Source organism: Engystomops pustulosus, chromosome 1 (assembly GCF_040894005.1).
Source record: "Engystomops pustulosus chromosome 1, aEngPut4.maternal, whole genome shotgun sequence".
In the NCBI taxonomy this organism is placed as follows: Eukaryota; Metazoa; Chordata; class Amphibia; order Anura; family Leptodactylidae; genus Engystomops; species Engystomops pustulosus.
This window is the reverse complement of record NC_092411.1, coordinates 80,044,886-80,068,778: the sequence shown is the minus strand read 5'-3', so window position 1 is coordinate 80,068,778 and position 23,893 is coordinate 80,044,886. Positions and strand designations below refer to the sequence as shown.

General features: G+C 41.1%; 1 protein-coding gene across 2 annotated transcripts in view; it reads left to right on the top strand.

Moving 5' to 3' along the window:
- The window catches only part of TOP3B (DNA topoisomerase III beta), a 28,767-nt gene extending 5,438 nt beyond the window's left edge, over nt 1-23,329 (top strand). For both annotated transcript variants that reach the window (XM_072144574.1, XM_072144583.1), the window contains 16 exons: nt 2,272-2,403; nt 6,348-6,454; nt 7,045-7,119; nt 7,219-7,415; nt 10,463-10,619; nt 10,794-10,907; nt 11,833-11,923; nt 12,956-13,110; nt 13,520-13,625; nt 15,547-15,693; nt 16,429-16,602; nt 16,818-16,946; nt 19,616-19,765; nt 20,495-20,595; nt 22,191-22,392; nt 22,798-23,329. In XM_072144574.1, the coding sequence (XP_072000675.1) occupies nt 2,272-2,403; nt 6,348-6,454; nt 7,045-7,119; nt 7,219-7,415; nt 10,463-10,619; nt 10,794-10,907; nt 11,833-11,923; nt 12,956-13,110; nt 13,520-13,625; nt 15,547-15,693; nt 16,429-16,602; nt 16,818-16,946; nt 19,616-19,765; nt 20,495-20,595; nt 22,191-22,392; nt 22,798-23,267 (2,507 nt within the window). In that variant the 3' untranslated portion in view covers nt 23,268-23,329. The remainder of the gene's footprint in view (nt 1-2,271; nt 2,404-6,347; nt 6,455-7,044; nt 7,120-7,218; nt 7,416-10,462; nt 10,620-10,793; nt 10,908-11,832; nt 11,924-12,955; nt 13,111-13,519; nt 13,626-15,546; nt 15,694-16,428; nt 16,603-16,817; nt 16,947-19,615; nt 19,766-20,494; nt 20,596-22,190; nt 22,393-22,797) is intronic.
- The last annotated feature ends 564 nt before the right edge of the window (nt 23,330-23,893 follow it).

Genomic DNA, 23,893 nt, shown 5'->3' with positions numbered 1-23,893 from the left:
CCTCAGTTTGACAAAAAAAATGCATGGATAACGGATCCATGCCAAACTCAGCATGACAGAAGACAAAAAATTACATTGAAGTCAATGGAATTTTGAACTGATACGTTAAACCTCTATTCTTTTTTTGGAGAGACGGAACGATAGTGTGAATTTAGCCTAAGTGATGGAATTAAAATACATAAATGGTGATCTAAATAAATACCCAAATGGCTTCAGTACTAAAAGTAAATATTTTTTATAGATGTGTGGTGTAGTCAGAGGTCGCACTAACATTTTTCCCAAAGGGTAAAAATACTCCTCTTACTATTTTTGAGGAGTATTTTTAGTCGAGGAGGAGTATGAAAATTTCGGTAATACATATAACTAAATAATATAATAAAAAAAAAAAAAAATCATCTGTCTGCTCACCGCGCACAACACACACACACACTCGCACACTCACTCCCTCCCTCGCACAACGCACACTCACTCCCTCCCTCGCACAGCGCACGCTCACTCCCTCCCTCGCACAGCGCACACACACACAGCAGCCTCACACAGCACATAGCACACACACCACACACTCAACACACACAGCACTGCACACACTCACACAGCGCACGGTAGACACTCACAGTGCACAGCATTCACTCACTCCCTCGCACACTCACACACTCACAGTGCATAGCACACACTCACCACACACACACTCACAGTGCACAGCATTCACTCACTCACTCCCTCGCACAGCACACACTCACAGTGCATAGCACACACTCACCACACACACACTCACAGTGCACAGCATTCACTCACTCACTCCCTCGCACAGCACACACTCACAGTGCATAGCACACACTCACCACACACTCACACACTCACACAGCGCATGGCACACTCACAGTGCACAGCATTCACTCACTCACTTGCACAGCACACACTCACAGCACATGGCAGACACACACAGCACACACTCACCCAGCGCATACACAGAGTGCAGTGTACCCCCGGCCGCGGCTCACACTCACCTGGCACTCCTCTCAGGTCCCGCCGGGATCACATGACCGCTGGCCACTGCTGCGGGCATTGAGACCTGGAGCAGCAGCATCGCGGGGTCAGCGCTCACAAATCCCACACATCTCCGCATCCTGCTGAGCGGCACGGCGCGCGATGCGATCGCTACTGACATTCCCCTCCTTTGCAGCGTGCGCTGGGCCGCTCAGCCTGCGCACTACACGGAATAATTGGCAAGCGTATCTTTACGCATGGCAATTATTTTGGGGGGTAATGGCGCCTCATCACACTCTATGACGCGTGGTGAGGCGTTAATGCGACCTCTGGGTGTAGTTATTTGATAACTATTCATTATAAGCACTCATTATTTTGCTATTTTGTCCCATAAATAATTGTTTTTAGAAATAGTACGGTATTTATACAAGTAAAAACAATGCTTTTTGTAATACAATTTTCATGTTCTTTTAGAACACAATATTGCCATTTTGGGTCATTGTTCAGGGTAGTAGTGCTCTCATTCATGACCAGTAACTTATCTCCTCCGGTGCCAGCTCCTTCACAGCTGTAGTCGCATGATGTGCCATATAGGGAATGTCACCACAGGTAATCACTGACACTTCCACACAAACCCCATGTCAGTTGCCGTATTTTTCGGACTATAAGGCGCACAAAATACCCTTTGATTTTCTCAGAAATCAAAGGTGCACCTTATAGTCCAGTGCTTTTTATATATAAACTGTACTTACAGACAACAGCTGCCTTGAACTGTGCACAGGTCTGCCACCTGCTGGTCATTCATCCTTATAATCAGGTGCGCCTTATAATCCGGTGCGCCTTATATATGAACCTAGACGTTTTAGCAGGCATTTATTGATGGTTTGCCTTATAATCCGGTATGCCTTATAGTCCGAAAAAATATGGTACTGTTCTCAATAGTGATGTGCGTTTGTGTAGAGGTTATTGCTGAGGCCAGTAATTGGCTGCAGAAGCTACCTGCCTTGAATGGCCCATTGTATGACTGCAGTCAAACAGAAACTTCCACCACGATGCTAGTTATCAAACATGAATATGAATAAATCTTTATTTATATAGCGCCATCATTTTCTGTAGTGCTTTACAGATCACGGGGTACATATACAAATAAATAAAACAAAATGTACATATGCAAAAAAATAAAACAGAGGAGTGAGGCCCTGCTCACAAGAGCTTACCATCTATGAGAAGGAAGGGCTAACGTGATACATGGAGCAGTTCTCATTTGGGTTTTTTTCCATTTAGGTTGTGCCACCTCTCGTAAAGGCTTGAATGGGGCATGCTCTGTACACGAGTACCCAGGAACTTTCATGGGGCAGAGTGTCAGATTCAAGATGACATCTGTGTGTGGCCATGTGATGAGCTTGGATTTTATAGGTAAGTCTGACTTTGTATTATAGGAATCACTGGAGAGTTTTGAGATATTTCTGGCGCAGTGGTGTAACTAAAAGGGGTGCAGAAGATGCGGTTGCCCATAAGGTGTCACTTTGCTATATGAGAAGACTAGTACTATAAACCATACATTATAGTCGGGGCCTGGCACAAACTTTTAACTTGGGCTTGGAGTCACGCTGCTGTTCTGGTGTCTTGTGTCTGCAAAATTAGTTCCACAAACAGCACCACCTACATAGCACAACCTTTTGTCCTGTAATTAAAAAGAAAAGTTGGATCTCTTCTCCCAGTATTGTAAGCACTTTTTTTTTGCTAGATCCTTAATGGTTTATTGATGAAAAGTAGAAATGTGAGTTAAAAAACAGTCTGCCTTCTTCAAGTTTCCGTTACTTGTTCCAGTGCATGTGCACATGCTAAAAGTATCCATTGGACTCCATGCAACTTTTTGCAATCATTTTTTTTTGACTATTTAGAAAGTTAAAACTTGTAGTGTATTTTGGAAAAACATACAATTTGCTCTATACAAGTTGGACATGGCATTACAGTTACGAGGCTTTCATCAGAGGTCAATGCACCTGGGAAAACATCCGACATATACCCGTATATACTTGAGTATAAGCCGAGAATTTTACCACCCAAAATTGGGAAAACCTATTGACTCAAGTATAAGCCAGCCCAGCCAGCCCCCTGTAGTATACAGCCAGCCCAGCCAGCCCCCTGTAGTATACAGCCAGCCCAGCCAGCCCCCTGAAGTATACAGCCAGCCCCCTGTAGTATACAGCCAGCCCCCTGTAGTATACAGCCAGCCCCCTGTAGTATTCATCCAGGCCCCTGTAGTATACAGCCAGCCCGCACTTAAAAAAAAAAAAAAACTTATATACTCACCCTTTGTCAGGCCCCGATGCTCAGCACGGCTCCTCTTCTGTCTTCCGCGCGGCTCCTCTTCTGTCTTCCGCGCGGCTCCTCTTTGGTCTTCTGCAACAGCCGGCATATACGCGGCCATGCACTCTGCCAGCTGCCACATACTATGACGCAAACGTTGCTGATGTCATAGTATGCACCAGCCGGCAGATAACATGGTCGCGTCTATGCTGGCTGTTGCAGAAGCCCAAAGACAGAAGAGGAGCTGCGCTGAGCTTCGGGGAGCCGCGCTGAGCATAGGCGTCACCAGAGGGCGAGTATATAAGTTTATTTTTTTTTATTAACTCGTGTATAAGTCAAGGTGAGGTTTTCCAGTGCATTTTTTGTGCTGAATAACTCGGCTTATACACGAGTATATAGGTTACCTCATACAAAAATATATGTAAACACCATCTTCCTGTACCGGTTTATGACATGCTCACCTATTCATCTATGAATAATTTATCCCCTGCTCTTAGATTCTTAATTTCATAACCTTTCCCAAATTATATGGAGAAGACTGACCTCTTACATTGCTCATTTGATTTGTCATGCAGGAAACTTCTAAGTTTTTTTTTTTTGCACAGTGGGAGCTGCAGCACCAACACTCATTGTGTTTTGTACAACATTTAGGCTGATTTCTTATAGAGTATTAACAATGTTGAAACCTAGTAGTACAGTATTTCCTCCATCTATTATCCTGGTTGACATAATGGTTTTAACAAAACAAACGATGAAGCCATTAGCATAAGTCCATGCACCTCACCTTCTAAAATAAAAGTGTAATCTAAGCACTTTCCCTGCATTAATTGTAGTGTGACCGCAGCTATTTTCCTAGCAGAGCGCTGAGCATGGATGTGAGGCAATTACTTCCCATGCATCTCTGTGTAGTCTAAGTGCAGGAAGCACAGGAAGAGGTTTAATGAGGTAGCTCAGCATGTAGCAGGGCCCTACATGAGGTCTTAATAAAAAAGGAAGGGCAGGTTTCGCAGCCACGTGTTGCATGTCTGTGGAGAGAAAGAGGCGGCAAGTCACAATCTGTGAGGTGTAGAGATCTAATGGAGGGGAGCACCCTCTGCTGGCACAATCAGGTTTTTTCCATCTAGGCTAATGCAACAGGGTAAAACGGTTTTCAAAAGAATAAATTATATTATGCGCTTGTTAGCGATTATTATGGTAGAAATTAATTTTCTATAAAACATGCAAAATATAAATCCTGCATTAAATATTTTTTGATTTCTATCTTCTGCTATCTGTACCAGTAAGATAGAGCTGATAAAATACTGATCTTACAAATAAAAAATGGATGTGTATTCAAAACAATGAGGCTACATTCACACTGCTGTTGCCCGCCGTACCGTAGCACACGGGGAGAGGAGGTGAGCGCAGCTCACCCCCGCCCCTCTCCATGGGAAGATATGGCGCACTGCGCTGTACTACGGAGAAAGGTAGACATGTCCTATCTTTTTCCGGGGTACGACGCGGTACAGTGCCGCTCCCGTAGGGCACCGTGCCCATTGCCGTCTATGAGGGACGTATATCGGCTGTATATTCGTCGGCCGTATATACACCCCCCCCCCCCTTGCGGCAGTGTGAATGCAGCCTAAAGACAATATAAATACAATGTAAGGTTGCATTTACACGATTGTATGACTGCCGGGCTGTAGCCAGACGGGCATATGTTCGACTCAATGGAAAAAAGGAGGGTTGACCCTCTCCTCTCCATAGTGATGCATGGTGCACAGCAGTGTGCTGCTCCATATCGCTCCGTACGCCCATTGCCGTATATACGTCCCCCAACGGTCGTGTGAATGCAGCCTAAATGTGTAACCACACAGTCAATAACACATACTTTTACATATTTGACAATCCATTACACTCACACTGGGGGATGTTTATCATACACCGGCGCTCGTGCACACTGCTAGAATTTGCAATTATTTCACTGCTTCTACGCCATACAATTGGCGCAGTGATAAATACTCCCCGCTGTGTCTATTTTTGTAAGAACTAGTGTATTCTACTACTGCATCATGTTGTTTCTATGTTATTATTTCTTGAACTTTTTGAATAAATTAATACTGTAAACCGCTAGATGCATCTCAAGTATGGGACAGGGACAGGTAGCAGCCAGTTGTCATTATATTTATACTGTTCTAGTAGGAATAACAGAGGGACCGTAAGTCACATAATTGTTAGAAAGTTCCCATAGAAATGTTCTTCAATCGGGAATATAGGGGAATTGCACATATTGCGTATTAAGTGTAGATTTGTTACAGCAAAATCATGACATTATACACATTAGAAACCAGCACTGGGATAAATCCCACAGCCTTTGGGTGCTGTCACATGGTGCGTTTGGGTGCTGTCACATGGTGCGTTTGGGTGCTGTCACATACGCATGCATTTTTGCATGTTTACCTTGCATTTGGCAGGTTTGAATCCGTTTCACAGTTGCTTACACTACCACAAAGGAAGACAAACGGATTCAAACCAGCCAAACTCAATGTGTGCAATGTGTGTAGATACCCTATGATCCAAGAATACCCTATGATCCAAGAATGCACCATTTTACCATTAAACATGTTGAACGCAACAATAGTGGAACGTGTGACCACGGCCTAAAAGACTTTTTTTTGGTTTTGCAACTTTTTAAAAAGCGAATTAGAGACTTTTTAGGTGCAAAACGAAGTACAAGTGACCCCATGCTTAGTTCCATACATGCACCTAAAAAGTAATAACAAAATAAAAGAACTTGAAAAACTGAGACAAAGAAAATAAAAGATGTGTATCACAACGGCAAATTTAGCAAGATACTTGGTACTGCTAAAGTATGCCTACTTTAGCCAACTTTAAAAAGTCGCAAAATAAAAAAATATATACATATGCCCCATAGACTATATTTCATGAGGATCCAAAAAAATTGATTCTACTAAGCCTTTAAAAACAGAAGGAAAACTGGTTTTTCACAGCTGAGAATTGGCTTGGTCCTCGGCATTCTGCCTAAAGCTATGAAATGTTTGTTTCAGGGAAATATAACAACTGGGATAAAGTGGACCCAGCAGAGTTGTTCAGCAAAGCGCCAACAGAGAAGAAGGAGGCCAATCCCAAGCTCAGTATGGTGAAGTTCCTACAGGTAGGTGTGCGTCAGCTGTAGTAAAGGCTGATAACTGAGGGAGAGATTAAATTCTTACTGTTTCTGCCTTCTCCTAGAAAATAAATAAAACTCTTTAGTTTTTCTGACACTTTTATGTTGAATGTTAAATTCACATACAGTTGTCATGTTAGGTGCAATGCTTTTATTTCTGAGAATGTCTCAGAAACAGCGCCACCAAGTGGCTAAATTAATTTTTTTTAATGAGGAAATGGATTTCTTTATCTAGTTAGAAAACCCATTTTTACCGTTTCGAAAACATCTATTACACATGTAGGGACAGAAGGTATTAAAATGTTTTAAGTATTGTATTATCATGATTTTTTTTTTAAATCAGGTAACTTTTATTTAAGCATATAAACTTCACAGTATTAGCATACAGAAATCATAAACACTTCTGTGCAGTGTACAGTTAGTTTCAAACATTATACAATACAAACAAACATCCCCCCCCCCTACCCCTTAGGTCTGGCTGTTTCACTATTCCCAAAGATTGCCTCTCGTTCCAGTATCCACAGAGTCGTATTATCATGATTAATATACAATATATATATTTTCTTCTTTTTACCCAGGTGGAGGGACGTGGGTGTGACTTTGTGGTCTTGTGGTTGGATTGTGATAAAGAGGGAGAAAATATCTGCTTTGAGGTAACTTGATGTGACATATCATCATGTGAGCTTCATAGTCTTTATTGGTTTTCTCATAGCATTAGATTCTGTATTATTTTAGTTTTTACTATTCTTCAGGTCCTGGATGCTGTGATACCAGTGATGAATAGAGCCCACACAGGAGAGCGTACTGTGTACCGTGCCAAGTTCAGCTCCATCACAGATACTGATATCATGAATGCTATGAACAGACTTGGGGAGCCCAATAAGAATGAAGCCCTTTCTGTAGATGCAAGGCAGGAGCTGGACCTTAGGATTGGCTGTGCTTTTACAAGGTTCATTCATATTTAAGGAATTATCTGAGTATTTGTATACGGACATTACAACTCCTTTACTATAAAAAAAAATTTTTTTGGTTATATCAAAGAATTGTTTCTGCTAGGTTCACACCACATTTTTGCCCTCTGTTGTAAGGCGGATTCTGACATCTCCTTACAATAAAGGGCTAACATATAAACCACTTTGTGCACATACAGTGGTTATATCTCATCCTGTTTCTCCCCTGTCCTTATACAGTATTAAGAGTGGCATCACTGGGGACGTCTTTGTAAGTATGGTCAGGGGAGGATACAATACATTGCATCTATCCCCATAAGCTATTATGGCCCCTAATAATATATATATATTGCTCCGCAGGATGGAGAGATAAGGCAAAAAGTTTATATTTATACATCTATGTATCTACTCAGCATGTTAAAAAAATTGATATGAATGTACCCTTACTTTCAAGTTATATAAATATTGGAAATTTAAATAGACTGTTTCATATTGGCTGTTCCCTGACACCTGCCATCCCACTGATCATCGGCTCTTACTGATTAATACACAGAGAATGGAACAGCTTCTCTTCAAGTACATAGGATCTGATGTGCTTCACCAGATTACGAGAAGAGAGCTGTGTGAATGCTGTTCAGCTCTATAAACTGCTGAGAGCAGCTGATCGGCCCTCCACCAATCTGATATTGATGTCCTACTGTACAAATTGGTGAACAATGTTTTAGCACAAAAAAACCCTTTAACTGTGCTTGTCATCCACAATAAAGCACAATGTTAAGTATATATAGAAATCTGTGATGTGATCATAGTATATAAGGCTGGAAAAAGACACAAGTCCAACCTTTAAGAATTAAACAAATGTTTTGCTCCATAATCTGTGATATATTTGGTCTCCAGAAAGTCATACAGTCTTCTCTTGAAGATATACATAGAGTCCGCCATAACAACCTCTTGTAATAATCTTGATTACTCTCCTCTGCACTTGTTCCAGCTATACTATGTCCATTTTATACACTGGCACCCAAAACTGTACACAATATGCCATGTGTGGTCTGACCAGGGATTTGTATAAGGCCAAAACTATGTCTTTATCATGAGAATCTATTCCTCTCTTGATACATCCCATAATTTTATTAGCTTGAAGGGAACCTGTTACCAGGAGACCCCTTTTCAGCATCCCCCGCTCCCCATAGAGCATTGTATGTACACTGCCAAACACTTTTTGTATGAATACTCGGTTTTATAGAAAAAAGATAAATTATGTATTACAGTGACATGTACTCTGTGACTAGTCAATTCGCCCCCTCGGAGGGGCTGCCCCCCAGCAGACGTCATTCATCTATGTACCGCCCGCTGTCCGTAACTCTAGCTGATGGCATTCTCGCATCTGCGAGGTCAGCATCTTTCGGGAACATGTGCACAGACATGCGCAGATGAAGCGGTGCCGGCCGCAAGGACCTCGCATTTATTTGCGCATTCGCCACACTATATGAATCTGTATATATATATACGATTGTCATCAATATGGCGGGATAACACCTGCGATCGGTGCTAGCACCCGTTGCGGGTGTTACCGGTAAGTATTTGCTGCAATATCGGCCGTGAGCCCTCTCCATGTACCCACACCCGACGTGCGCTGTACTATTATGACGTGCGTCGGTAAGGGGTTAAACAAGAAAAACTGAAATATCACATGATCATAGGTATTCAGAACCTTTGCTCAGTATTGAGTAGAAGCAGCTTTTGAGCTAGTACAGCCATGAGTCTTCTTGGGAATGATGCAACAAGTTTTTCACATCTGGATTTGGGGATCTCATTCTTCCTAGCAGATCCTCTCCAGTTCCTTCAGGTTGGATTGTGGTCGTTGGTCCACGTTGGTGGATGCCATTTTCAAGGTTTTCCAGAGATGCTCAATTGGGATGGTCAAGAATGGTCACAGAGTTCTTCTGAAGCCACTGCTTTGTTACTTTAGCTGTGTGCTTAGGGCCATTGTCTTATTGGGAGGTGAATCTTCGTCTCATCAGAGCAGAGAATCTTATCTCTCATAGTCGAGTTCTTCATGCATTTTTTTTTTTTTTTAAACTGAATGCAGGCTTTCATATGTCTTGCACTGAGGAGAGGCTTCTGCCTTACAGCCCCAACTGGCTGCAATAACTTTGTGGAGTTTTCTCCCATCTCCCTACTGCATCTCTGGGGCTCAGCCACAGTGATCTTGGGGTTCTTCTTTACCTCTCACCAAGGCTCTTCTCACACGATTTCTTAGTTTGGCTAGAAGGCCAGAAAGAGTTGTGGTCGTCCCAAACTTCTTCAATTTGCAGGACACTATCCTTTTAGGAACCTTGATTACTGCAGAAATTCTTTGGTAACCTTGGCCGGATATGTGGCTTCCTACAATTTTGTCTCTGAACTTCTTGGGCAGTTCCTTAGACCTCATGGTTCTCATGTGCTTTGACATGCACTGCGAGCTGTACTCCAATGAAGGAGTAGAACAGTTTCAAGGAGGATCAGAATGAAATGGACAGCATGTCAGTAAAATATGAGTGTCACAGCAAAAGGTCTGAATACTTATGACCATGTGATATTTCAGATGTTCTTGTTTAATAAATTAGAAAAAATATCTACATTTCCATTTTTTTCTGGCTTCAATGAAACGTGGAGCGAAATTTAAAGGGGTCATACTTTCCATACCCTCTGTGTAAAAAAATAATTTTTTTTTTAGATGTGTTAGACTCCTTGCAAGATACCCCTTAAATATGTATTAGATGCAATGGACCCCTCTCTTGCAGGCCCCAAGCGTACAGGGGTGCCCATGCATGCTTAATTTTCTTTATTCATGTCAGTAGCAGTGCCTGCCTGCCCCGCTCTGTTAAGAACTGCTACATGAATGTAGAGAAAGTGTTGTGCATTCCTAGCCAAAGAGATGAGACCTGCATCTATCAAGTATTTATGACATATCCTGTACATATTCTATATATGTATAAGATGGGTATGGTCCTCTATGTAACTAGACTTTATTATTTGACCTATTAACACTCTTTTCACACAGGTTTCAAACAAAGTATTTTCAGGGCAAATATGGCAACTTGGATAGCTCCCTAATATCATTTGGCCCCTGCCAAACTCCCACATTGGGATTCTGTGTGGAGAGACATGATAAGATCCAGTCTTTCAAGCCTGAAACTTACTGGGTTCTACAAGTCAAGGTGAGCCATGGATAGAATTATAATTGTGATATTTATTGCAGAGAGTATAGTGGTGTATGAAATCTAATTCTAGTGTGATGTTCTTACCTTACACATACAGTATTACATGCACCCCAATATATGTTCATATTGGTGAAATTGTAATGTTTCTTCTGTTTGTTGTCTACAATTCAGGTGAGCCGTGGCCAAGATCATCCACTAACTCTGGACTGGGATCGGGTCCGCGTCTTCGACAGAGAGATTGCTCAGATGTTCTTAAACCTTACAAAGACAAGTAGAGAGGCAAAGGTAAGTATACACAACTTATGTTCAGTTATGAACATTGTTTAGTCAAATATGTACCGTATATATCTCTTTAACTATTCTTACCAAATATTTACAAGACACCAGTGTCACTTATAGTTTCCAGGATATGTGCTTGAAGTCATTGAAAAGGTGCTCACCCGGCATATTTTCCATGTTAGAGATTTATGAATTGGCATATTGTGCATTACAGACCTTAAAGGGAACCTACCACCACAAATCTACCTATAAAGGTAGATCGGGTGGTAGGTGGATCAATGGGACGTGAGGATAGCTCTTTTAAGGGCTAATCCTCACATCCCCACACTTTTTTGTTAACTTTTATTTGACTTTTATGCAAATTTACTTATGCGGCTACTGGGGCGTAGAGTAGCCGCATCTGATGTTACACGAGGCGGCTACTCCACGCCCCGGTAGCCTCTTTTCCCCTCCTACTCACCATCTTCGGCGCGCAGCTCCGCTTAGCTGCGCGCCCTCGTCCGGCGATCCTGCCGTCTGCGCATGCGCAGAAGAGCAGGCCCGCGCCTGTTTCGGAGCAGTGACCGCACAGGCGCGGGCCTGCTCTTCTGCGCATGGACCATCTATAGGTAGATTTGTGGTGGTAGGTTCCCTTTAATGGTAACTGACTTATGTAGACAGGATATTTGAAATCTGTAAAACTCTATTCTTTCACAATAAATAAAGTATGTTAATGCCAGAATACCTCTTTAAGAATAAGAAGCCTCATAAACATCTCTCAGAACAGGGCGCTCTTCATTGATGAGCACTTCCCATATATAAGGGTTCGGGTCAGCCACAATGTATTATACTTTCAACAATGTATAACTAAACCCATGATTTACCACAAAATAGTAAGCTAGGAACCGAGTATTAACCAAAGCTTACTTTTAATCATGTTTTTTTCCTGCAGGTAGAATCTGTCAGCAAAAAGGAAAAGGCGAAGCAAAGGCCTCAGGCATTAAACACTGTGGAAATGTTGAGGGTGGCCAGTTCAGCTCTAGGTATGTTAACTTGGTAAAGGGCATGCATTAGAAGAATGACTAATTAAAGGAGTTATCTTTAAAAAAAAAAAAAAAAGAAAAGAAAAATTATTTGTTAACCCCTTCACAACTGCCATACGGCTATATACGTCCTTTTTGAACATACCTCGTGCAGAAAGAATGGTTATAAACATCCTGACAGTAGCCAACTTCAAATGGCTATATTTCCTCAACCCTTTGATTGTGTATGGATGTTTCACAGAACCAGAGATGTCCACTCTTTAAGTTGTAGTAAAAAATTTCAATATTTATATGCAGTTTACTGTTTCTGAGATTTCTGACTGTGATCAAGGGGGGTTATCTATGGGTTCGGTGAAATGTCCATACATAATCTATATATCATAGTAAAGGGGAGATTCTCCTGTTTCTGTGTTTCCAGGTTCCTGGGTTCAGGAGGTATAGGTGTTTAAATTGTGCCCCTGTCCAGGCTTTCATCTGAAGGCAGAATGTAGAAGAAGTTGCAGGAAAGACTTGGCTTGCAGTTTGCAAAAGTATATGCACCCTCTGCATTTGTAGCTTAACTTGGGAAAAGGATGCTGGACCCTACCCTATCATGTTAAAGTCTCACTTGTACTGAAAAAAAGTAAAAATTATTTTAATATGTAAAGCTTTTCCAAATATATCATTATTTAATGGAGCACATAACAGAACGGCAAATTGACCTGGACATTTAGGCATCAATGACCCCTCGGTCACAAAAGGGTTAAACTCGGAGGTTGTACAGCTAATCTGAACTTCCTGATGTAAGGGCTTGCCAAAGCTGTAGTTGTTTATGGGCAGCAATGATAAGTCTGTGTTGGGAACTGCAAGTTTATAATGGATATAATTTACTTATACACAGGTTACTGGGTAATGTTTGTTTTTAAGTATATTTTTAAACCCTTTATGAACTTCTTATGACTGAACCTGTTCTTATTTCTGCAGCAAATTGATAGCATTGACCCTTTAAATGTTAATTGTCTTTTCTTTTTGATGTATATAATTTTATTTTAGGTATGGGTCCGCAACATACAATGCAGATTGCAGAACGATTGTACACCCAAGGCTATATCAGCTATCCTCGCACAGAGACCACACACTATCCTGAGAACTTTGATCTGAAAGGGACCCTGAGGCAGCAGGCCAACAATCCATTCTGGGGTGATACAGTAAGCAAAATAAAAACAAAGGAATAGCTTTTTTTTTTTAACGTATGGGAACTTAAATGAAAAGAATTGGATTTCATTTCCATAGCCAATGAAGCACATGCAAGCATGACATCAGGAAGCATGAGCTGTAGTGGTGTAAAGCCCTTATTTGTTCTCATGATTAGATGAATTACACTTTATTATTATAAAAGTCTTTCCGTAAGAAATGTCATTCTAAATATTTGTGTCCTCTCAGCTTATTGTCATTATTTTATTCTTTTTGTTCAAATATCTATTTGTATACATGGTTTACATCATAATGAACTTGACCCAAGTCCATAAACACAGAAGGTATCCTCCCAGTCAAATGCATGACACCTACGCTTCTAAGTAGATTTTGTACTGAATATTCATCACTCTGACTTTTCAGGTTAAAGCTTTGCTTGCTGAAAATATTAATCGCCCCAGAAAAGGAACAGATGCTGGAGACCACCCCCCCATTACACCAATGCGTTCAGCAACAGAGGCAGAACTTGGTAAATTCCTGCGTGTAAGCCTACCTGCACCCGAATGTGTGGTGTTCTTGGGCCTCAAACAACCCATCTGTGGTCTGTTTCAACTGTCTGTGTGTCATTCATATGTCAAACAGAAAGCTGACAAATGATGTCAGTAGCTTGTTCTAACTCCATAAAGGATCATGTGATTGTGCGAAATAGCAATACAAAAATAGAGAAGGCCACAGCATCCAATGTGGTGAAGAAGGCAAATATCTTTATTCACACAAGCACAAGAAAAGCATCTTTGTCATGGCGAATCGAAGGGTTGCTTTTCTTGTGCTTGTGCTATTTTTGTGCTTGTGTGAATAAAGGTTTTTGCCTTCTTCACCACATTGGATGCTGTGGCCTTCTCTATTTTTGTATGGACTTTGGATCATGCACACCAGGATCTCAGGCTGGGTGCACCACCTACATTATTTTCTAGGAGTTACGTAGGTTGCTGTCTTTTCTCTTATTTTTTTGTGTGAATAAAAGCAACTGATTCCCAACTATGGATAAAAGACATATGGACAACGCACATGTGGCATCCGTATTTTTTACGTTCCCAAGGCTTTTCACGGGAAGGGCCAAGCTTCAAACACAGGCAGGAATAAGGCCTGCTCTATATTTTCTCCAGCTTCTATAGGACCCATAAAAACATGTTCATGTGTATGAGTCCATTGAAACGAACTAAACTAAACGGATACCACGTGGACGAAAAAAAAGATTTGTGTGCATGAGGCCTAAGGGCAGCACATAAACGAATATGTGCCGTTGTTTTTTTGAAACATACAGAATATTTCTGCACTTAAATGCAATTCTTCTCAATGGATGAATGCACATGTCTTATCTATCGACAAAGGATTGAGCATGTCCTAGTCCAGTGGTGGCGAACCTATGGCACGGGTGCCAGAGGTGGCACTTGGAGCTCTTTCTGTGGGCACTCAGGCCTTCACCCCAATTTAGAATTTGTCAGATAGGACTCAAGGCTTTCCCCTTTGATCCAATACAGCCCAGGACGTGCCAAGCTCTGTGCTATTTTAAAGCAACATCCTTGGGTGCCAGGACTACAGGAGGAGCAAGAAGGTGCGGATAGAGATGGCGGGAAGCTACAATCCAAATTTCATCTTTCAATTGTATTGGTGAACTCAGGATGCCAATACAATTAAAACCTGTGATACAGCAGGTTCCAATAAGTTACTGCTTAAATTGTTATGTTGGCACTTCGTGACATATAAGTGGTTTTTGGTTGTAGCTTGGGCACTCTGTCTCCAAAAGGTTTGCCATCACTGTCCTAGTCAAACTCGCTGTCCAATAGAAGTCAGTGGGTCATTGAGAACTATTATAAGAACTGGTTTGGTTCTGAAAGGAGACATTTATGACATTATGTGCACAGGTCCCACTTTTGGAACCCAAATCCACTTTAAGGATAAAGCTTAAGGACCATCAGAAGCTTTAAATGTAGAGGTGACTATGCATGTTGCAGCCTCTATATTTCTGACAGTCCTGAAAACAACATGGCTCCACTGGTTATAAAAGTCTCATAGAAATGAATGTCTGTCGGCTGATCCTGCACGATTTGATTGAACTTAGGTGCCAGTTATTCAATGCCCAGTTTTTTTATTCAGAAGTGGCTAAAGCTCAATCACCAAAAACATGTTAGGAAATATAAAACTATTTCCTTCTATCATGATCATTTTCCTGCCAAGCCAAAATCATGCTCAAAAATGGAACTTCCAAAACTTGAACGTATAAGTAATCCACCCTCTGTCTTCCAAGAACAACATAATAGTAATTCCTACTTCTCAATGAGTCTGTTTTCTTCAGATTTATTAACTTAGTTTTGTAACTACAAATTGTGTTATGAGGAATATTCAATAAAACCTGCCATCCAATAATGATTTTCTTTTCTATCGTTAAGGTGGTGAAGCTTGGAGACTGTATGAGTATATAACGCGACATTTTATTGCTACTATCAGTTACGACTGCAAATATCTGCAGACAAGTATTGCGTTCAGTGTTGGCTGTGAGAGATTTACATCGACCTGCAAAGAAGTGATCTCTCTTGGTAAATATTCTGCAATGTGGATATGCAGCAGGATAAGTGTGAAAATCCTTTTGAACAAATGTCTTTCAATGATTTAATAGTGAGTTATAGTGTTAACAGAGTACTGTTTATATATGCATTCCTCTTAATGCTATATTGATACAAATCTTATTTGTTTCTTTAGGGGGAATTCATTAGGCCACTTTGGCCAAATGGCATAATTTGCGCCAAAGCCGCCTTCTGACTTGTACATCAAGGGGAGTGTGGTTTTTGGGAAAGGGGGCATGGGAAATAGTCTGTGCACCATAAAATAAGGAGGGTGTGCTTCTTGTAGAGCTTGCCAGTCTTAAACCGTGACAGATTCATCATCACAATGAGGAATCTGTAGCAGCAAAAGACTAATGTTGTTGAGCTCTGCACATTACGGCACTTACGACACATTAATGAATTCCCCCTTTGAGTTAAAATGATTGTCAGTCAAGCAGCTGACCCTTCCGTACATAATTGTGCATTGTTTAGCTAGGTGTTCATGTGCATGTATTGTATGTTCTAAATTGGAAATGGGGAAAAAGCTTCCATGAGAAAAGGCTGCACACATTGACATCAAACATGTCTGATCTTTTGAGTCTGGGATTTGTGATCAGGGGACTGGAATTAGAGCACTGTAGGCTTATATGGAAGATAGATTTATAATGGAAAATTGTTGTTGTTGTTAAAGTTCAAGATGTATATGATTTCTTTACTTCTGTATTTCAGGGTTTACAGAAATAATGCCTTGGCTGGAAATTCCAAAGGAGGAAAGTTTCCAGTCATGTGAGAGAGGTGATAAGTTTATTGTAGATGAATTAAAGCTTCTAGAAAAGCAGACATGCCCTCCGGATTATCTTACAGAAGCAGAACTCATCTCCTTGATGGAAAAACATGGGATTGGTTGGTAATTCTTTATTTCTACACATGTAGGAGGCCATGGATAACATAAGATTACTAGAGTCCCTGTACCTGAAACTAATATTGATAGTAAAGTGAAATTGGCAATGGAGACAGGCGCAGAAATCACCAGCTACAGGAACACTCCTTTATACAGTAAATATACCATGTTCATGTACTGTATAACAGCAAGCATACAATGTTTTTTTATCCATTAGGCACGGATGCAAGTATACCAGTCCACATCAACAATATCTGCCAGCGTAACTATGTTACAGTAGAAAGTGGCCGCAGACTAAAGCCTACCAGCTTAGGCATTGTTTTAGTACATGGCTATTACAAAATCGGTAAGTACAAGAGAAACTCGTTTTTATCCCCCAAAACAGCAATTGTAGCTCCCTCCATCCTTCTTTTAGTTTCCACTTTGAGATTTTTAGAAATAAGATTATGTTGCCATATGATAGATTTATTGAATTACCTTATACCACTAATAGTTTGCTCTGGACATTTAAATAAAGTTTTTTCGGCAACATGTACCTGGAATTTTACCAACTCTGTTCAAATGGATCACATACATTATATTATATGATCCTTATATGATTATTTTGTGTAAAAAATACATGTACAGCGCAGAGGTACAGGGGCTGTATGAAGAGGGTTCAGGGGCTGAGCTCTCTTCATACACCGGTGGGGTGTGCTGCATTATGCAGCAAACACACACCGCTAATACCCTCAGTCAGTGCTAGAACCAAGTGCGGGTGTCAACCCTGCTGATGCCGCTGGTATTTAGAAGACAGCAGAGTGTGGGTGCTTCTATCTTTGTTCCAATTGTCTCTTCCCTGATATCATTGGGGAGGTTGGCGATTGGTTGCCATGACAACCTTGGGTCTTTGTCAGACCAGTGGCTGCATGGATTCTTCAGTTTCGTTACAATGACCCATACCTGTGGGAAAACACTTTTCTAGACCAGGTCACAGTGAGAAAGATGTAAAGGACCTAATAATGAAAGGTGACTTTAACCCCTTCCCACCAAGGCCCTTTTTAGTTTTTGTGAGCTCTGTGATGGTTTGTTTTCTGTGTAACAGATTGCCCTTCATAGTGATGGTATCTAATATTCCATGACATGTACTGCGAAGCAGGAAAAAAAATCCAAATGCAGTGAAAATGGTGAAAAAACACATTTGCGTCGTATTCTTTTGGGCTTGGATTTTACAGCTTTTATTGTGCGCCTTAAATGACATGTCTACTTCAATCTTTGGGTCAGTGTGGGGATACCAAATTTGAATAGGTTTTATAAAGTTTTTATACTTTTACAAAAATGAAAAAAACTTTCATACTTTGGTGTACGCAGATGTGGGAGGTATAATTTTTTTTTTTCCGACTTTTAAAGACATTTTCAATGCTACAATGTTTAGGAGTGTTCAGCCTTTTGATCTCTTTTTATTGAATTGGTTAAATTCGGACAGCATCGTATCTTCGAAAGACTCGAGGCTGTCATGGCAACAGATCGCAGAAGCAACCACAGCTGGCATGTGACGTAATACTACGTCATATGTCGGTAAGGGGTTAAGAATAGCAGAATCAATAGTTCAAACTGATGATGACCTTCCAGTCACTACAAACCCCACAAAAGACTGATTTCAGACCCCTGCCATCCCAGGCCATCCCCCCATAGCCCTTCTCTGTGTAACATAACCTCCAGTTTTATTGCCCCGTCTGATCTTAATGTCTTACCACATGTACTAATCTCTCACATGTAACATCTCTCAAGCTATGTGCACTGAAAGCTTTCAAGAAATATAATTTTTCTGGTTATCCAATAAAAGTTATCATTCCTTAAGCACATTTGTAGTTTTACACAAAAGTAGTTAACATAATAGAATACTTTTTATTTTCCTTTGCTAACACGGTACTTCTACACTCTTCTCTTCATACTGCAGCTATTAGTCAAATAAAAACCATAACCTAAGGCTTTTCAGAGCTATTTTACTTTTGACCTATGGCCATATATCTGTCTGCTGTTTTATTGCTGCAAAAACATTATGGGGAGAAATATCAGGGGCTGGTGCCTGGTATCCTAGCGTTAATTAAATATCCCAGATATATGCCTAATGCGTTATCCCAGATATATGTCTAATCTTCCATCTCAAGAACATCTCCTGCAGCCATTGCTTTCTAAGGCTGGCATCTACCAAATTGCTAGGCCATACCCTGATCAAATTCTGCTAATTCTTATCTGTCTATAATCTAACGGTCTAAGACCCCTCCAATCTTTCTCATCTGTCTCTCCTATATGCCAGACCCTCCACTGACTTACTATGAATTTACTATGAGCTTAGCAGGCAATAGCCTTCCACACATAATCTCTGATGCTCTCAAGATCTTGTAATTCTCTCTCCTACTTTGCCCTCTTATCACCATTGTCTCCAGGACTTCTCTTGTACATCCCCCAACTCTGGAACTCACTACCAAAAATGTGACTTTTTCCCACATTCAAAACCTAAAAAAGCACCTGTTTAGAAGTACCTAAAACTCACAATAACCCCATTGCTCTGCCCCTTTACCTAGATATAGATTGTGAGCCCTCACAGGCAGGGTCCTTCTTTCAGTCTAGTTCTACATGTTTGTACTCAAAAAAGCTAAATAATGTGAGAACCCTTTTCCAATGTACAACACTATGGAAATAATAGAATCTGTCAGGCAGGTTCCCCTTTTTTTTTTTTTTTAAAATCAGATGATTTTTATTTAGTTTTTTTGGAACATAAACAAAACAAGTGGTCATGCATTACAATTTGGACACTCTAATACGTTACATGTAAAAGTTGTACAAATATTACATGGTATATTGACATCGCTACTCAGTTAAAATAAAGTTGTGCACAAAGCAAAAAAAAAACATTTCAACCGTATTAGATCTGCGTTTTAGGCAGGTTCCCTTTAATAAGGAAGTTCTAAAGATGAATGTTAACGCCTCTCGCATTGACCTTTGTTATCTTAAAATATCTGTTTCTCTTAGATTCTGAGCTGGTGTTACCCACAATTCGTAGTGCAGTTGAAAAGCAACTTAATCTGATTGCTCAGGGAAAGGTAAATTACCATCAGGTCTTGGAGCACACCTTGGATATCTTCAAGAGGAAGTTTCACTATTTTGTAGATTCTATCGCAGGTGAGATTTAAGTTCTTTATTTTTATTCCTAATAATCCTCACAGTTTGGTTTTGGGTGCTAATTTCTACCTAGTTTTCTTCTTGCCTTATCCTTTGTTCTTTGGGAAATAAGCACTTCCTTTCAAAATAAGAAGGCATATTTGGCCAATCAGAGCATTCATGTTAGGCTGGGTTCACATCTTGTTTTGTGTCATACGTTGTAAGGACACGTCAAGGGGATTCCGATGTGTCCTTACAGCTGTGTGGATGCCTGTATACAGTGGGATATGATGCCTGGAGACTAAACCCCCCCCCCCGACGCTCATCAGGAGGGCGCAGAAAGACGTAGCTTGCGATGTCTTTCCATCCTGCCTTTATCAGCATATGCGACCTATACTGGTCAAATGTTGGCAATAAGTATGCCTAAGTCTGACAGTAAGTGTCCTGAAAGGGGATAAGAAAAATAACTGTCAAATGTCATCTATATTTTGTGGTGGCCCACATAAAATATAAATATTGATAATCTATCATTAAAGAGGTAATCCTTATCGGATCAATAGGGGACCTACATCCAATATCTCCGTTGATGAGATGCTGGAAGCTTGTTGTCACCTCTTTAAACCCCCTATTTGGCTTTAGTTGCTAAATTTTTAGTTACCAGAGATGAGACCCCATGCCCACAGCTATTTAACTATATATTATTATGTAACTACATATTTTTTACAATAAAAGCTTGTTGTTTTTCTTAAGGAATGGACGAGTTAATGGAAGTGTCCTTCTCCCCTCTGGCGGCAACCGGAAAACCATTGTCTCGCTGTGGGAAATGTCATCGCTTTATGAAGTACATCCAGGTATGTATGTCATTATTTTTACTATGTCTGTATGTCAGCAACATATGTGCATACAAGGATTATGTGCAGTATTAGTATAATTTTACTGATAATGTCATAAAACAGATGAGTTTCCTCTACTGGATTATTGAATAGTGGATGTTTGCTGGATCCATCTAGGACCGTTAAGGACAGCTCATAAGAGGGAAGGTGCAGCACCACGCAATTTTTTGTTGGTTCTTACTGATTTTGCTACTGGCTATGGCTGCTGAGATTAACTTAGCTCTGATTTATCTCTGTGTCAGGGGTTGTCCGCTGGTTGAAAACATGGCTGTTTTCCAACAGACGACACGACACATGACCATGGTTTGTGCAGGCAATGCAGCTCAACTGTATAGAACTGAATAGAGCCAAGTTACAATACCGAGCACTACCCATGGTCTGGTGTGGCGCTGTTTTTGGAAGAAAGCAGTCATGTTTTTTTAATCTCCAGATGACCCCTTTAAGTAAGTGATTTGCAATAAAAGGTACTTTAAGAAGAGATATTTGTGTCAGGAAAAGCGAAATCCCAACTCTCGAATATATCCCCATCCCCCAGAACGGCAGTCCGCCATCACTGTGTTTTGAATGATGACATGACGATAGTCAATGTAAAGTTAGAAATGCAAACATGGCTTTTTCTATTAACAGTGCAGTGAGAAAATGTGTTTTATTCACGTGGTTAGGTGATCTAATCCAACCACTAGGAACCTTGACCATCTCAAAAAAAGGGAGATTCCTGGCAGTCCTTGGCATACTATGGGATTGTTGTAAATTGCAGAGCACACTTCACAAATGATTGTGATCAAAAGTGGTATAGCTTACCAAGTAATGTGCTCGGCAATATCCTGCAATCCAATATATTCTGCCACCCCATTCATTAGTGAGAACAGGATCCCCATTCTTGTGATGATAGGACTCCTAGCAGTCCCATGGATATATATTGCTATGGATAACATTAATACTTGCTCTTCTGCCTGTCTTCATCTCACATTCCAGAATCACAGTCTGATAATAGATGATACCAAACACATCGTTCCTGGTTTTATAGAGTTTTAAGATGGGGGCACCTGAAGGGTCACTCCTCTTCCATTCTTTAAAAGTGACTAATCTTGGGGATCCAGGATCACCTAGAAAATAAACTTACAATTGGCAGCATAGATAGCAGGAATGTCCGGTGCTCCGGGCTGCTTATTATGCACCCCTTGCCAGGTGATGTCATGTGAGAGGGAGGTGCGGGGGCGTGCATAATTAGGAGCCCGGAGCTCTGAACATCTTGTCCCTGCCTTCCTTTAAGAGGGTAAAAGTTGGTGACAGTGTCTCTTTAAAACAGTGGTTCTCAACCTTTCTAATGCTGTGACCCCGCAATACAGTTCCTCATGCTGTGGTGACCCCAAACCATGCAACTGGCAGTAAAAACACTGTAAAATTGCGGCTCCGATGGCTTTAGGCGACCCCCGGTTTTGGTCGTTCGACCCCCGCTGGGGTCCCGACCCACAGGTTGAGAACCACTGCTTTAAAAGGATGCATATTGAACTGAATGCTTTTACCTGTACTAAGAATGTTTTTGTCTCTAGGCGAAGCCCAGCCGTCTTCATTGTTCCCACTGCGATGAGACATATAGCTTGCCCCAAAATGGAACAATCAAGTTGTATAAGGAGTTGCGCTGTCCACTAGATGACTTTGAGCTTGTGTTGTGGTCATCAGGTTCAAGGGGAAAAAGCTATCCATTGTGCCCATATTGCTACAACCATGCTCCTTTCAGGGACATGAAAAAAGGTTTGTGTGTACATCATGTTTCTTCTTTCAATTCATTTTTAAGTAGCTTAGGCCAGCTGCACGCGATAGTGCTTGCTCTGTGGAAACCCATAAGGTAGTCTGGTTGGATTCCACGGAGCAAGCGCACTGCAGCGGACTTGAGTCCTCGCATCAGTGAAATATGTTAAAAAGGAGACCTTTAACCCCTTACCGACGTTACACGTCGGCTCCCGGTGTATGGAGAGCGCTCACTGTAATAGACTATGATTGGACCCTTATAAAAGTCTCTATTATAAGGGTCTGACCGATACCATTGATGTCCATTGTGTTAAAGTATATAACACAACATCCTTTTCCTGTACTTACTTTTGTACAAGCATTTTACATGGTAATACTGATCTTCCTTTCCCCTTCATATTTCTACAGGAATGGGGTGCAATGAATGCACTCACCCAACCTGCCAGCATTCACTTAGTATGCTTGGCATTGCCCAATGTGTGGAATGTGAGAATGGGGTTATGGTTTTGGACTCCACCTCTGGTCCTAAATGGAAGATGTCCTGTAATAAATGTAATGTCATTGTGCATTTCTTTGAAAATGCTCACCGGGTGCGTGTGTCCGCGGATACCTGTGAAGTGTGCGATGCCGCCCTTATGATTGTTGACTTTAATAAAGCCAAGAGCCCCCTCCCTGGAGACCAAACTCAGCATACAGGCTGTGTATTTTGTGACAATGTCTTCCAAGATCTGGTAGAGCTCAAACATGCCACTATGCGACATCCAATGCATAGAGGTGGACAAGGAAGAAAACAAGGAAGAGGAAGGGGCAGAGGTCGGAGAGGTAATCCCAAAAAACCCAAGGACAAAATGGCTGCTTTGGCAGCATATTTTGTGTGACATGTTTTTTAGCATGGTCAATAAAACCTTTTCCTGTGAAAAAAACCTTTCTGATGTTTGAACGAGCTTCTTAAAAGGTAGTGATTGATAAAGACACTTTTCTGTGCTTAGGCTGCGTTTATATGACACCGGGGAATCTATTAGAAGTCTGTCAAAAAGGGTGGTCTTTTTTATAAATAAAAGTACATGTCATTCCCAAAATACAATGGGACCCCATGACCTCAATGGATCCATTCCTTGCTTATCCCATTTTTCCTGCTGTGTGAGGTTTGGGAACATGGACAAAAGCTTAGATGAGAAAGGTGATCCTATCTTCATATTCAGTACATGGAAAGCTTAAAGGGGTATTCCGACTCTTTTAAAAATCCTGCAGGCAGGCTGGGAAGGTATTTAAAAAAAAAACAAAGCTGTACTTGCCTCCTCCATCGCTCCCAGTGTCCCGAGCCGCCATCTCGCTGGTCTGTGCCCCCGTTTGTTTACAGAGGCATGGAAGCTCTTCTGAGTCCGGCTTGCGGGCCACACCAACCCGTCCCCGGATCTCAGTGCTTGATACAGCGCTGGCAATAGGGTCCTCTGTATTTATCCACTGTGTACATTTTTTGAAAAAGACATTAATTTTAAAACTC